The following is a 15,000-nucleotide window of genomic DNA, read 5'->3' on the forward strand; positions in this document are numbered from 1 at the left end:
GGAAGGGTTTGTCCTAAGAGAGACTCTATTCTTGTGAAAGATAATGTAAGGAGATCGAATAGTTAGAGCTTGAAGTTCCGAGACTCTCCTAGCCGATGTTATAGCTACCAAGAACAGGGTTTTCCATGATAACAATTTTAAGTCTGACAATGAGGATGGTTCAAAGGGTACAGACATCAAAGATGAGAGGACTAAATTTAAGTCCCAGGGTTCTAAAGGTTGTTTTATTGGTGGCCTAAGAAGAAGAACTCCTTTTAAGAAAGTTTTACAGAGGGAGTGTTGCATGATTGGATTTCCCATGAAACCAAAATGGAAATTGGAAATGGCAGTTAATTGAACTCTAACTGTAGTGGCTGCCGCTCCTTCATGAAAAATTGTTGTTAGGAAGGACAAAATGGATTCTAAAGGAGCTGTATATGGATCTAAGCCCCTGTTCGTAGCCCAAAGGGAAAACCTTTTCCATTTGCTAGAATATAGTTTCTGAATGGAAGGTTTATGGGATGAAATTAAAATGTGTTTGACCGTTGGGGATAAGGGAATGAACCTGGCTATACATGGAATTGGAGCAGCCATGCTGTCAATTTGAGGGTGTGGATGGAGGGGTGGAACTGTCCCGATTGATGAATCAGGAGATATGGAGATGGATCCAGAATCCATGGTTACTCCAAAAGGTAGGGCCACAGGAAAGGAAACCAAACTTGTCAAGGCCAGTAAGGAGCAATGAGGATCAAGGAACTCAACTGTCTTGCTTTCTGAATTACTTTGGGTATGAGTGGAAAGGGATGAAAGGCATAGAAAAGCCCCGGGGGCCAATCGTGAACTAGAGCATCCCTGGTGACATCCCCGGATGGGGAATGAGGGCAAAGTAGCTGCTGCATTTGGTATTCAGGTGAGTGGCAAATAGATCGCAGCAAGGCTGGCCCCATTTGTGAAAGATCTCTCGCAACCATTAGATTCAGGGACCACTCGTGAGGCATCAGAATTGCTCGCCTGAGTTTGTCCGCTATTACTTTGGATTTCCCCGGGATATGCGTTGCTATCAGGAAGTGTTGAGTATCCATCGCCCATTTCCAAATTCTTAAGGCCTCTCTGCAAAGCGGGTAAGACTTGGTTCCCCCTTGTTTGTTTATGTACCACATGACAGACATGTTGTCTGACTGAATCGCAATCGTTCCAGTGGGAAGGGAGCTGTGAAGTGCTTGCAACGTATACAGCACTGCTCTCATCTCCAGAACATTGATGTGCAAGTGGTTCTCGTGGTTTTGCCAAGTACCTTGGACTGTCTTTCCCAGATAATGCCCCCCCACCCTATCTGGGAAGTGTCCGTGGTCAAAACTGCTTTCTCTTGGAGAGGAACAAGTGGACGACCTGTGACAAGTTGTTTCGTGTGTAACCACCATGTCACATCTGCATGTGTTTGTTATTAATATCTGGTGAGATAATGGAAGGTCTTGCATCGACCATTGTGCAAACAGCATCTACTGGAGAATCCTCATATGTAGGCGAGCAAGAGGAACTAATAAGATGGCGGAAGCCATACTCCCTAGGACTTGAAGGACTACTCTGGCCTGGACTCTTTGTTTGTTTAATAAGCATCTGATCTGACTGCGTAGAGACTCCACTCTTTCCTGAGTTAGCGTTACTGACATGGTGGTTGTGTCTATTTCTGAGCCTAGATATACAACATGCTGCGAGAGAGATAAGACTGACTTTTGCAAGTTGACAGTGATGCCTAGGTTGGTGCACAAGGATAGAGTCTCGTCCCTGGTCCTTATGAGTTGATGCTTGGTGGTAGCAGTGAGGAGCCAGTCATCTAGGTACGGAAACACCTGGAATCCTTGATGTCTCAGGTGAGCCGTTACCACTGTCATGCATTTGGTAAACACTCTGGGGGCTGTAGTGAGGCCAAAGGGCAGTGTTTTGAACTGAAAATGGCTGGCTCCCAGACGGAAGCGTAAGTGTCTCCTGGAGCGCCTGTCCATTTTGATGTGGTAGTACGCATCCTGGAGATCGATTGAGCACATCCAGTTGTCTTTCCCGATAAAGGGAAATATCGACTGCAGAGTGACCATTCGGAACTTTGATTTTCTTACAGGCTTGTTGAGCCTGCTGAGATCTAGAACTGATCTCCAGTCCCCTGTCTTTTTTGGAATTAAAAAGAATCGAGAGTAAGTTCCGGATCCTACTTGCTCTGCGGGGACTTCTTGGAAGACTCTTTTTGTAGCAACGAGATGACCTCTGATGTTGCACGGTCTAGTTGGATGGGTGGTACGTCTGGAAGAGACCGGTTTGTTGGGGTTTCGGAAATAAAGGGAATCGGGTAACCTCTGGATATTACTGTGTGTACCCAACAATCTTGAGTGATAGTTAGCCAGGTGCTTGGGTACAGCAATATATGCCCCTCTGACTGCCGCCAGAGACGGACAGTCAGGCAACCCCTCAGGGTTGATGGAAGGGACAATCAGAGAAAGTTTCTCTGTCTCCCTGATGTTGCAGACCTCCTCTGCCACGAGGGTGGCGTCTTCCATTATATCCTCCCCCTCTGCCCCTGGGGGAGGGTTGACCTTGTGCCTGAGGAAAACCTTTTTGGGATTTGCAGAACCACATTTTCCCTGCTGTATTACCCTTGGGATAGGGTCTGAATGGGAGAGAGAAACGGATTCCAACAGCAGATAAGGTTTTTCCTTCCTGCTCACACCTAGTCAAAGTCTCTTTCACTTGGGGTCCAAAAAGAGATGAACCATCAAAGGGAACGTCAGTGAAGGAAGACTTGAAGGATTCCATAACATTACAAAGACGCATCCATGAATGTCTCCTGAGAGCTATTCCTGCTGTGGCTGCCCTGCTCGCTCCATCTGCCGCATATGAGATCAGCCTCATGGAGGAGTTAGCTATGGAAGTAAGGCTGGAGAGCTGCACGGAAACCTTGTCCATGGAACCCAGAGCTACTGAACCCTGGAGGGTATCTCCTCTTTCAGGAGATCCCTCTGGAGACGAGTGAAATGAGTCAGGTAATTCAGCGATCTTAGTGTAAATGCCGCTGAAGAAAAAGTATTTATTTATTTATTTTTATTTTATTTTACATTTGTTGACCGGGCCAGTCTAGCTGGATATATGCCCATTTTCAGTAGAGGCCCGGGGAGAAAAGCTCCAAATTATTAGTACATCAATTAATAAAATGTAACAATAAAAATAAATGCAGATGTAATGGAAACAGGAAAACTTTTTTTTTTTTTTTTTTTTAGATTACTTTTTAAGTGAGCAAAAGTAACAGGCTATGAGATGTTCATAACAGAGTACTCTTTACACACATGTGAAATATAGAAAATCAGTTACTGTGTGATGTGCTTAGCACAATCCTCATTATAAAAACATATTAAATGAAATGATAATAAATGTGAACAGAGATGAAGGAAAGATAGGAAAGGTATCAGGGATAGTATAGGTAGAGTTTAAGGATTAAATTATTTTCATAGAGGAAGTAGAATAGTTACTGTTATGAAAGAGAGGCAGGGATACTCTTATGAAGGAAAGGGAGAGACATTAGGGTAAGAAGGCAGTGGGCCTTTTATTCCAAATCATAGTGGAAAGTTGAGCAGCTGAGAGTCCCCTACTGAGTTATTGGATGTAATTGGGTTCAGGGGGAAGGAAGGATGACAGGGAAGGAAAAAACAGTGTTAGTCTGGGTTAGTGCAGGGGCATAACCATTTTTTATTGAGATACTTTTTGAGATTTTTTTTGAACAGAGGGAGAGAAGTCAGAGATGAGATGTCCGAGGGTAATTTATTCCATACTCTTCCTACTGAGTTGGAGAACAAGCAGTCTCCTGCAGAGTTATTGGGTCTAGTGGTGTTGATCAAAAGTTTTTTAAAAGACAGTAGATGTTTACGGTTATAATAAGGGGTAATAAGGCTATTGAGTATTGGGGTTTCTGTGGGTTGGTACAGGGTTTTGTGAGCTATTATAAGTTGTTGTAGTTGAATCTGATTGGGAAGTTCAAGCCAACCTAGTTGTCTAAGATTAAGGCAATGATGTGTCCTGAATGGGGATCCGGTAGCAAATCTAGCAATGTTATTGTAGCATATAACTAGTTTATTGAGATTTCTTTTTTTTGAGAGATTGGTATAAATACGGCATGCATAAAGTAAAGTAGAGATCAGATGAGTTCTGGCTAGGGTAATTCTAGTGGCAGGAGTAAGAAAGGGTTTCATTCTGTATAAGCTACCTATTTTTTTGTTCACAGATTTTATGGTAGAGTTACTATGATTTTCAAAATTAAGATTATTGTCTATAGTAATTCCTAATAATTTTGTGGTGGTGTCTGGAGAAATACTAGTACTGTTATTGGAAGTAATAGTGAAATTTAGGGGTGTGTGATTTTGTGTTGGTGAAAAGAGTAGTAGCTTAGTTTTCTTGGGGTTGAGTAGGAGGCAGCGTTGTGAGAACCATTGTTCTACTGTGTTAAAGGCTTTTTGGGTAAGAGTCTGAAGTTCAGTTTGAGAGGTAGCTGTGCAGATTATAGTGGAGTCATCTGCATATTGAATACAGGTAGTATGAGGGATAGCTGATTGGAGGTCGTTGATAAAGATGGAAAACAGAAGTGGTCCTAAGATGGAGCCTTGTGGCACACCTAGAGAGATAGGAAGGTGGTCAGATAGTGAATTTTTCCAGAGTACTGCTTGTTGGTGGTTTTCATGGTAAGATTTAAACCAAGTTATGCTGTGGGGATCAAGTGAGAGAGAGAAGAGAATGTGAAAGAGTAGTTGGTGATTCACCATGTCAAAGGCTTTGGATAAGTCTATGAATAGTGCTGAAGAGAGACTGTTTTTGTTGCGGTTAGAGTTTATGGTATTAGTGAAAGAGAGCAGTGCAGTGGTAGTACTGTGTGAAGGTCTGAAACCATGCTGACAGTTGGCAAGTAGGTTGTGTTGGAGAAGATGGTTAAGGAGTTGTTTATGGATACATTTTTCCATGATTTTGGCAATAGGGGATAGTAAAGCTATGGGGCGATAGTTAGAGAAATCATTAGAATTTCCTCCTTTATGTAGTGGGATAATATGAGATATTTTCCAGATTTCAGGGACAGTTTTTTCATTAATGGATCTGTTTATTAATATAGAAATGGGATACGCAATGGCTTTAGCTCTTATTTGCAGGAACCCGACAGGGAGTTTGTCTGTGGAGGGGGTGGTAGGTTTAAGTTTTTGTAGCAAGGAAGAAATATATGATGTAGAAATGGGAAGAAAGTGAAATGAGCAGGGTATATTTACAGAAGAAGAAAGTATCTTTGAGGTATCGGGAGATAGGTGATTTGCAAGATTTTGTATAGTATTAGTGAAGAAGGAGTTAAAGGCATTTGCTGTTTGTATAGGGTTGTCAGGGTTAGAGTGTTGTGGGTTGGGTGTAATAGTTTGGCCTGGGGATAGAAGATAATTGATAGTGGACCAGAATTTTTTTGGTTCCTTATTGGATGTTTGCTGTAAATGAAGGTTGTAGTTCTTTTTGTCTAACAGTATGGATTTTCTTGTGTTGTTTCTACATTCTCTGAAGGTTTGATGGTCAGCTTGGAACTTGGTAGTACGCCATTTAGTCCAGGCTTTGTTTCTGGTAATGATTTTATGTCTAGTATCATTGCTAAGCCAGGGGGCTGGTTTGGTTTTGGTTCTAATAGTGCGAGTTGGTGCATGCTGATCTAGAATAGATAAGAACGTGGAGTTGAAGTATTGTACTGCATCATTAAGAGGGAGTATCTTTAGAGGGGTCCAGTTACATAGCTTTAGTTCTGTTAGAAAACATTCTGAGTTAAATAGCTTTTTTGAACGTAGTGTTCGGAAAGTGGTTGGAAAAGTTATGTCGCTTTTTTTTCTAATAATATAAGTTAATGAGTGATCACTTAAGTCATCTGGTAGGGTGCCAGAGTTATACGTTTGTTGGGGAGTGTTTGTAAGTATCCAGTCTAATGTGGTTTCATTATTATTGATTTTATTAGTTCTGGTAGGGCCAGATATAAGTTGAGAGAAGCCATGTAGGTTAATGTGGAAGGTAGGGTTTGAGTTGTTGCAAGAATTCCAATCAATGTTTAGGTCACCTAGGATTAATGTTTCTTGTGGAACATTAGAAGAGAGCCAACTAAGGATGGACTCAAAAGCGTTAATGTCATTTCCTGGGAGGAGATATATACAAATTATATAAATAGCTTTGCTGTAATTTAGTTGGAGTTTAGAACATATTAGTTCGACGTTATTGACTAAGGGGAGGTTCAGTTTTGTAGGGGTGATTTGTAGCTGTGATTTATAAAGAATTGCAACACCTCCTCCCCTTTTTTTGGGCGGTCAAGTCTTACGATTTTATATTCAGGTGGGGTGATTTCATTATCTTTAATAGAAGGTTTTAGCCATGTTTCTGATAGGCAAAGGATATCAGATTGGTTGACATCAAGGAGAGCATGGAGTTGAGCAATTTTGTTACAAATACTACGTATATTCAGATGAGCTAAGGTGAGTGAGTTGGTACATTTTGTTGGAGATATAGGCCTAGTTTTGTTATTGATGTTGGTTTCTATGGTCTGGGTGTGCTGAAGGCCAGGGTTGGGATGAATGTCTCCATCTAAAAGTGAGTGTGGGAGTGGATGTTGTTTGGGTTGATGATTTGTACAAAAGTAGTTGGTGAACTTTCTAGTTTTCTGGTTATAGAATTTAATATGAGCTAGTCTGTGAAATTTAGCTAGAAAGTAGTTAGATTTATAAGTGGGATTTTGGAAGGTCACAGCAAACGATGCTGTCGGTGAAGAGGTTTGAGAGGAGGAGAATGTAGAGGAAGAGTGTATGGGTTGTTTGTAGGAGGTTAAGATATAGGTAGTTGTGAGTGGAGTTAAAAGTGATAGTATGACTAGTATTTGTAGTTGAGAAGGGTTTAGTGTTATGTGCATAGTTAGGAAGAGAGGGTGAGATATTAACTAGGAAGTAATAGTACGTTTAGAATCAGAGGAGGAGGAGAGATGTGTAATTAGTGGGTGTATTGAGATAGAGGGGGGAGGGATGTTGTAGTTAGGGTGTGTCTGATTGGTATGAATTGTGTAGGGGTGTGGTTTGTAGAGGTATAAAGGTAGGACCAGTGGGGGGTGGGTGGGAATTTGGGGTAGGGTAGGGGAGCGGAGTGAGCCCAAAGGGCGAACGGAGCGGGTAGAGACAAGTGAGAGAATGTGGAGGAAGACAATCAGTGAAGTGAGAGGAATAGCTGGTAAGTCTGATAAAGATAAAAGGAGATATGGAGCTAGAGTCGCGAGATTGAGCAGAAGGAGGGCAGTTAGGAGGTAGCAAAGTTTGTGTGGCGAAGGAGGTTATTGAGCTGTGTCAGTAGAGAACATCAGGAGTAATAATGTAGCCTGCGAGAAAAGGAGGATAAATGGACAAACAGCTCCAGTGGATATATTGATAAGCTAGACAAGGGTAGGGTCAGGAGTATAGGGGAGGTAGTAAGAAAGAAAGATAGCTATGAAGGGGGCCCAAGGGTAACAGAGACAAGAGAGAGAATGTGGAGGAAGACAATCAGTGAAGTGAGAGGAACAGCTGGTAAGTCTGAAGGTGGGGGAAAGGTAGGCAATGTTCAGAGGTTAGCAGGAAGAAAGACAGGAAGTTTGAGTAGAAGACACTGATAGAAGGATTACTAAGGGTAAGGAGCACTGGTGGGTAAGTGATTCAGGAAACTGAGAGCAGAGTGAATGGGGTCAGGTTGCAGAAATGGGGTAGGAAATTACAGAACAGAAAGCTAGTATTTCAGAGATCTAATTCTTGAGGCACCACCTGGTGGCCACTCATTGTATAGCAATGGGATTGTCTCAACTAGAGTTGGGGGCTAAAGGGGAGTGTGAGTGATTCAGTTTATGTGAGAGGGTGATAGTATGGAAGGAAGAAGTTGAAAGATGTGTGGGGGGGTGGCTGCTGGCTGGCCTGCCTGCATGATTAGTTTGCCTAACCTAGCAAAACATGACAATTATCTTGTTGTAATATCTTAGTGTCGGTATCAATACATACTTTCAATGCCTTTTCAAAGGTAAAATGTTTTTTCTGGGAGATGTTAGGTAATTCTTTTGATGCCCTAGTGTTCAGAGGCATCCAGAAGGGAGGATGCAGGTAATTGTTGCAGGGACAAAACTGGAACACAGTGTTTCAATGCCTTTTCAAAGGTAAAATGTTTTTTTATGGGAGATGTTACGTAATTCTTTTGATGCCCTAGTGTTCAGAGGCGTCCAGAAGGGAGAATGCAGGTAATTGTTGCAGGGACAAAATTGGAACACAGTGTTTCAATGCCTTTTCAAAGGTAAAATGCTTTTTTCTGGGAGATGTTAGGTAATTCTTTTGATGCCCTAGTGTTCAGAGGCGTCCAGAAGGGAGAATGCAGGTAACTGTTGCAGGGACAAAACTGGAACACAGTGTGTTCTAGCTCAGGAGCAGGACGCACAGCAGCCAGGTGGGATAGGGTCTATGCTTCCCGTACCTATCCATCGTCCTGGACTCCTTGTTAGAAGGATGGATATTAGAAGACGTCTCAGATAATTCCTTCTTGGTGGCCGCTGCTGCCACTATAGCATCAACTAGAACATCCTTGCAAAGGAAATACTTGTCCTCAGGTACTGTCATAAATTTGTTTGGCCCTCGTCGGGATGGCTTCCACTGAATCTGGAGAGGTCCCTGCTTTCCGCGAAATGACCCCCAAAAGTTGGTCATAAGGTGGTGTCACCCAAGAGGTGAAAGGTCGGGAGTCAAAGGCCTCAATATACACTGATTCATCCTCAGTAGGGTTATAGGTCTTCCACTCACCCCTCTGTCTAAGGATTTCTAGGATGTCAGAGAAGGAGACATCCTCAGAGGGAGATCTGGGGGACCCTTCTGATTCCTCTAAATCAATGTCTGATGTGACAGACTCAGGGGAGTCGACATGCTTCCTCTTGCATAACCTCTTCCGAGGGAGCTCTCCAGTGGGATAATCTGGGGGGTCCCGGAAGAGGGGGCACCTCCAATGGGGGCTACTTGGGCCTCTGGTTCCCTACGCTGCAGGGGTGGCAGGGGGGAAGAGGTTGCTGCCTGCTGCTGGTGGGACACAGGTTCCAAAGGAATGGCTTTGGCAGAGGATAAAGCCTTCTCTGTACCTTCAAAAGCCTTCCTCCCCACTACGAAGAAGACCTCCGCTCCAATGGGGTGGATGGTTGACTCCTAGCAAGAGGGAATGGCTCTGAAGCAGAAGTGGGAGCCGAGCTGAGTCGAGTCGAGGCTCTGAGAGGGAGGGCCGGTTCCGAAGAGAACCCAGGGTGACTGTATCCCTTGGAGTCGACACGTGAGCGTCGGCTCCCAGAACCCTCGGCTCCAGACTGAGCCATCGAGGATAGAGTAATTGGCTCCGAGGAAACAGGCTGAATCCCCGGAGCTGAAGAGTCGAAGACAGAGGAACCTGACGTAATAGGCTCCAAGAGCGAAGCAGTCAGAGGAGGAACAGTGATCGGTACAGGGGACGGCTCCAAGACCTTTGGGTCTGGAGGGGTCAGTTTTCTAGCCAGAGATGGATCCGAAAGCAAACTCTTCACCACCCTTTCAATGTCCTCATCTGATAGGGTCCTGGAGGATCTGGTGGAGACTGAAGGAGGCCTCCTTCTCTCCAGAATAGATCTCAAAATAGGAGATACAGTCTCGATGTCAGGCAAAACCTTCTGTACTGAAGACTGTCTCGGAATCAATGGAATAGACTGCACCGAAGATGAAGCAGAGTCGGAACTGGAACTCCTTGGTTCCGACGCTTTAGACTTTTTGGTCGGCTCCAAAGTCGGGGTTGATGATTTTCTCTCTGAAAATTTTGGAGCTGCCTGACCAAGTTCCAGCTGTTCCTGGAAGGAACTGGTCATGAGACCCCTGTCAATAAGCTTTTTTTTCCTTTCGTTTAACACTCTTGTACTAAAAGCGTGACAGAAGGTGCAAGATTTCTGTAAATGGGCTTTGCCCAGACAATATACTCAACTGGTGTAGCTGTCTGTAAGAAACATTTTCTGCGCACAACTGTCACCGTTTTTGAAGCCCGAAGGGCGATGATCCTTGTGATCTTTATCTTTACCTTCAGACACAGTTAAAGACTAAAAAATAAAAAAATAAAAGTGTAAAGAAGAAAAAAGTGTTTCTTTTTGTTTTTTTTAATAACAGTCACACACACACACAGGGAGGAAAGGCCCTCTAACTTAAACGGGCACTACGGCCTTCTAATTTAAACAGGCCTACAGTCCTAAGGGGGGAATAGGGGTTGAAAACTTTCAAAAAACAGACGCACAATACAGAAGAAACTATTAAGATATATATATATGACAGAAAAAGGACTAAATAAGTAAAAAATCGTTCTACTTAGCCAACAAGCCAGTAAGACACAACCTCGAAGCTTTCAAGGCAAATGAGATCGGGGAATTGCCGTGAGGCACCATAGGATAGGGGCTAGCCTTGAGCCAGTAAAAAGCTCTCGAGCTTTAATATAGGCCGATTCGGAGCTGAATATCGGCTCCGAACCCATCAAGCAAGAATTATGGCGAGATAGGACTACATAACATCCCACATTCCACTGCTTGTGTCCAAGATCTCATCCTTTCAGACACTACCCAAAGGTCTTGACCATTGCTGAGGATAGGGAAACAGATTAAGTGGTAACATAGAACTTCATCCAAATACTCAGCCTTCACTTCATCACAACATTCTGGTACATTATCTGCATTACTGCCACTGCTGCACCCATCCTCTCGTGAATTTCTTAATATTCATGAACAGGACCCCAAGACATTTAAACTTCTCCATATGATGTATTTCCTTTCCACGTACTTTAAAATGAATCTGCTGTTTTCTAGAAGAGGACCACTTGTTAATTCTTAACATTTAATTTTAGGGGTTACTAGCATATCTGATCTGAGATCATGTTCCAGGTTTGTAGGACCTGGGTAATAGTCATGCATAATGATGCACTATCGGAGAAAGAGGACGGCATGTATGATACTGCCCCACTTCTGGTAGAAGGACAGCTTCTGCCTGCATGTGGAAGAAAAGATGGTGAAGGATGCTTGCCTGGCAACCTCAGAGGCAGAGACATTCAGCCTCCATGGAAGTCTAGAGGAGCCATCATCTTAGAGAAGCTGCTGTATTAGGTCAATCAAAACTCTGGTCTACGACAGACACCAAGAGGGCAGGTGCAGGGTTAGGGTTAGGGAGTCCTGCATGAGACACATACCACTGCAGTGATGTCCGGGTCTGCTCCCAATGAAAAGGGGCAAAGGCTTCAGCCTCCACTCATTATTTACATAGATACTGCTACTGCCTGAATTCTTTGTTCTTTCCTGTAATCTGTTTTTCCTCTGACATTTTCCTCCCTACAATTCTATCATTTTAACTGCTGCTACCATAATTAATTTAACACTCATTCCCATTTGTTCAGTCATCTAATGATGAAGTAAACAAAATGTTCAGTCACTTTTCAAAATGATGTGTTCTGCATTTTTGTTGAGATATCTCCTTACTAGAACTGCACTGCAAATTGCTTTATTCATTTATTTTGTTTAAATAGTCTGCTTAACTCACTGTGATAACAGTGCATACATTTTCATGTAGATTTATGACTGATGAGCAAGTAAAGACAGAAAAACAACCACTATTTTAACCAATAAAGGTAAACTAAACTGAGGCTAATTTTCATGTGCAACATGGGTACATAAGAAAATTAAGTGATTACTGCAGGATTAGATCATACAGTGATGGTGTAATTCAGATCTAGTTCTCCGGGTTTCCATCAGTCTGTATTAAAAAAATTCACCACAGAGCTGCCCTATAAATACTATACACTTTTTATAAAGCAGGTTCACAGACATACCCACCTGCACTTATTTCTGGCCAGTAATGAAGGGGTAACACATCCATCCATCTGACTGACTGGCCAGCTCTGAACTTCTTGTTGTCTAGAGGAATATGTCCTATCAGCCACCACTGAACTGCTTACTTCAAGTCCTTTGATGAAAACGCCTGTGTTGCCTCGTCGTGTAGGTTCACTCAGAGTTCTCTGGCATGAACCGTATCTCATGCATTCACTGGAAGGTATATCAAAACTTCGTGCCTTTCTTACTGTCCTTTTCATATGTCTGTTAGGTCCTGGAGTAGAAAAATAAGGTGAGCTAAAAGAAGGAATGTCTCCTAAAAACTCTTTATAATGTTCATCTAAAGAATGACTGGTAATAAGTCTATGAGTCCCTCTGTTAGTGGTAGGGGTAAGGATTTGCCTGGCAGTTGCATCTGATAAAATTGCTTCATTTCCATTATATTCATCGTCATGACATTCTCCTGGAGAATTCATCACCAGTTTCTCTTGTGTTAGCTGGCTCAACCCACTAAAGGAAGAGAAAACAATATTATTCCTTTCAGACAGTACATTGTGGTCAGCTTCCTCTGAATATTGTCTGTTAGTCAAAATAATACTTTTACTGCAAGACATTTCATGGTCTTCATCAAGTTGCTTTCTGTTAATCTGCAAAGCCCTTTTTATCCTCAAAACAGCTTCTAGTTTCTTTTCATACACAAGTTTAGCCTCCTGACATTTGGACCACGCAAACTTCCACTGATTAATTGCTCGCTCATTGTTTAGACTAGCTGCTAGTTTCTCCATTTCCTTAAATTTTGATACAGGAATTTCTGGATGATGATGTCTGTACTCTTCTAAGCATTTGATAACTGTATCACATCTTTCTGCAGAGTTGCAGTGTTCCATATTGACAGAAGCAAGGTGGCACATACCTTCCGAAGCCCACTTATATGCCTGTTAAGACAAAAAAATTAAGTAAAGCTTTATAAAATTAGTAGAAAAATTCTCTACATGAGCACAATAAGAATATATTGATATTTATATTTTACAACAGTCAAGGCCTTATTTTGTGCTAACAATGGAAAAGTAAAGGAATTAAGCAAAACAAACAGTCCTGTATCACTCCAGCTGTAGCAGAATTGAATCATAGAAAAACTCACTAAGCTTGGCATCAACCCCTGTATCACTAGGTGGGTTGCAAATTGGCTCACAGATAGAACCCACAGTGTAGAAGTAGCTGACTCCAAGTCAGACTGCCAATTAGTCACAAGTGGAGTCGCACAGGGTTCAGTCCTGGGTCCTCTCCTCTTTGTTATCTACTTCTCTGAAGTCCAGGCCAACACGAAGGGACTCTGGCTGACAAAACCTGCAGATGATTGCAAGTTGGGAGCTATTATTAACTCCCCAAGTGATGTTCACATCCTACAGAATGGCCTCACTGTGACCAACAACTGATGTCAGAACCATGGCCTTAAGCTCAATGCCAAAAAATGTGTCATCATCTCCTTTGGGAAAAACCCGGTTCCCATGAATTACCACATTGATGGTAGTCCACTGAACACAGAGGGCATTATAAGAGATCTGGGAACACAGGTTGACAGCAACCTCTTTTTTGATCACCACACTGCCTCTGTGGTCAGAAAGTCCTTCTATGTGGCACATTTCATTACTAAGCGTTTTGCATCCAGGAAGAAAGAGGTCATTGTCATCCTCTACTCTTCCCTCATTAGGCCAATCATCGAGTATAATGCCCCATTTGGCATGTAACTCACTAGACACCTGCAACAACTGGAGAAGCCGCAAAAGTACCTCACAAAGAAGATCCTAGGCCTTAAATACTTGTCCTATATGGACAGACTCAAAAAACTCCAACTATTCTCTGTCTCATATCGCCTACTTAGAGGAAATCTCTGCTTGACTTACAAAGCCATGTCTGACCCAGCTCTGTTAGAAATGCTACATCTAAAGAAATCCCAATCCCTCTGCACCACACGCCCCAGAGACCTCGACCTCATTACCACAATTAACAGAACATGCTGGAGGGACAGGTTCATAACCCAGAGACTGCCCATGCTATGGAACAGACTTCCCATACATGTCCAGCAGAGCACCTCACTGACCCTCTTCAAGAGAAATCTTGATGAGTGGATGGGAAACAGAAATTTCACCGTGGGGATAACCCCAGTGGCTCAACTCGACAGAGGCACTATGAACTAAGGTCGGGTGGCACTATGCCAGGGTAATCCTATGGCTAGGCTTGTAAAGTCCCCAGGGCCATTAGCCTAGTACACACCTATGAACTTATGAACCTATGAGGGCTTTTTTTTAACTATTCTGGAGGACAAGGAAAAGCATCTGTTTAACAAGTAAGTATCTTTCAAACATAAGACAGAAAACTCACATCAGAGCTTCTGGAAGTTTGGCAACTCCCATACCCTGAGCAGTATACTGGGATTTCCTTCACAGAATTTGTAAAGGGGCACCCTCATCTTCAACCTCTGCTTTGGGTCTCACTTAGTCTAAAACTGGCTTTCCTTATAGCTGTGCTCAGAAGTTTGCCATAGCTTATCTGGGGACTAGAGAAAATTGCAGTCATTATTTTACCTTAATGTTCCTCACAGGCAGACCTCAGAGGTTTGCAGAGAAATCGCTATATGTTATCTAAGGGTAGCGTACTGTATTGGAGGAACTAGCTAGAATACAGAAGCAAACAGAGACATGTATACAGGTGATGATCTTTTGATGGTAGTGGCAAGGAATCATGTTGTGTATATACGCCTGACAACACCAACTTGATATATGTGACTGTGGCATCTTGCTTGTTTACTTTTATAGCAGTCTATCTTCGGAAGAATCATGAGAATAGAGATAGAAAGGAACATAGTGGAATAGGTAGGTAAACAGCTTCAAGTATCTGGGGGGTGGTTGAGGAGAAGGGATGTCTGAACGAAGAGGTCAAAACTAGAATCAGAGGGGCTGCAACCAAATGGCATAGAATGTCAGGTGTAGTATATGACAGGAGAATACCAAAGAAGCAGAAAAGTAAGATGTACAAGACAGTGGTGCAACCAATACTACTGTATGGTACAGAAATTTGGGCAGTAAAGGCAGAACAGTTGAAGACGCTAGAGG

At 42.7% G+C, this 15,000-nt stretch overlaps 1 protein-coding gene across 1 annotated transcript in view; it reads right to left on the bottom strand.

Annotated features, from left to right (window-relative positions):
- Window positions 1-15,000, bottom strand: part of PLEKHG4 (pleckstrin homology and RhoGEF domain containing G4) — a 3,374,045-nt gene that overhangs the window by 864,592 nt on the left and 2,494,453 nt on the right. The window contains exon 14 of the mRNA XM_044079537.1: window positions 11,891-12,822. Coding sequence (XP_043935472.1) covers window positions 11,891-12,822 — 932 coding nt within the window. The remainder of the gene's footprint in view (window positions 1-11,890; window positions 12,823-15,000) is intronic.

Source organism: Protopterus annectens, chromosome 8.part0, assembly GCF_019279795.1.
Source record: "Protopterus annectens isolate FY-2018-M chromosome 8.part0, PAN1.0, whole genome shotgun sequence".
NCBI classification, from domain to species: Eukaryota; Metazoa; Chordata; order Ceratodontiformes; family Protopteridae; genus Protopterus; species Protopterus annectens.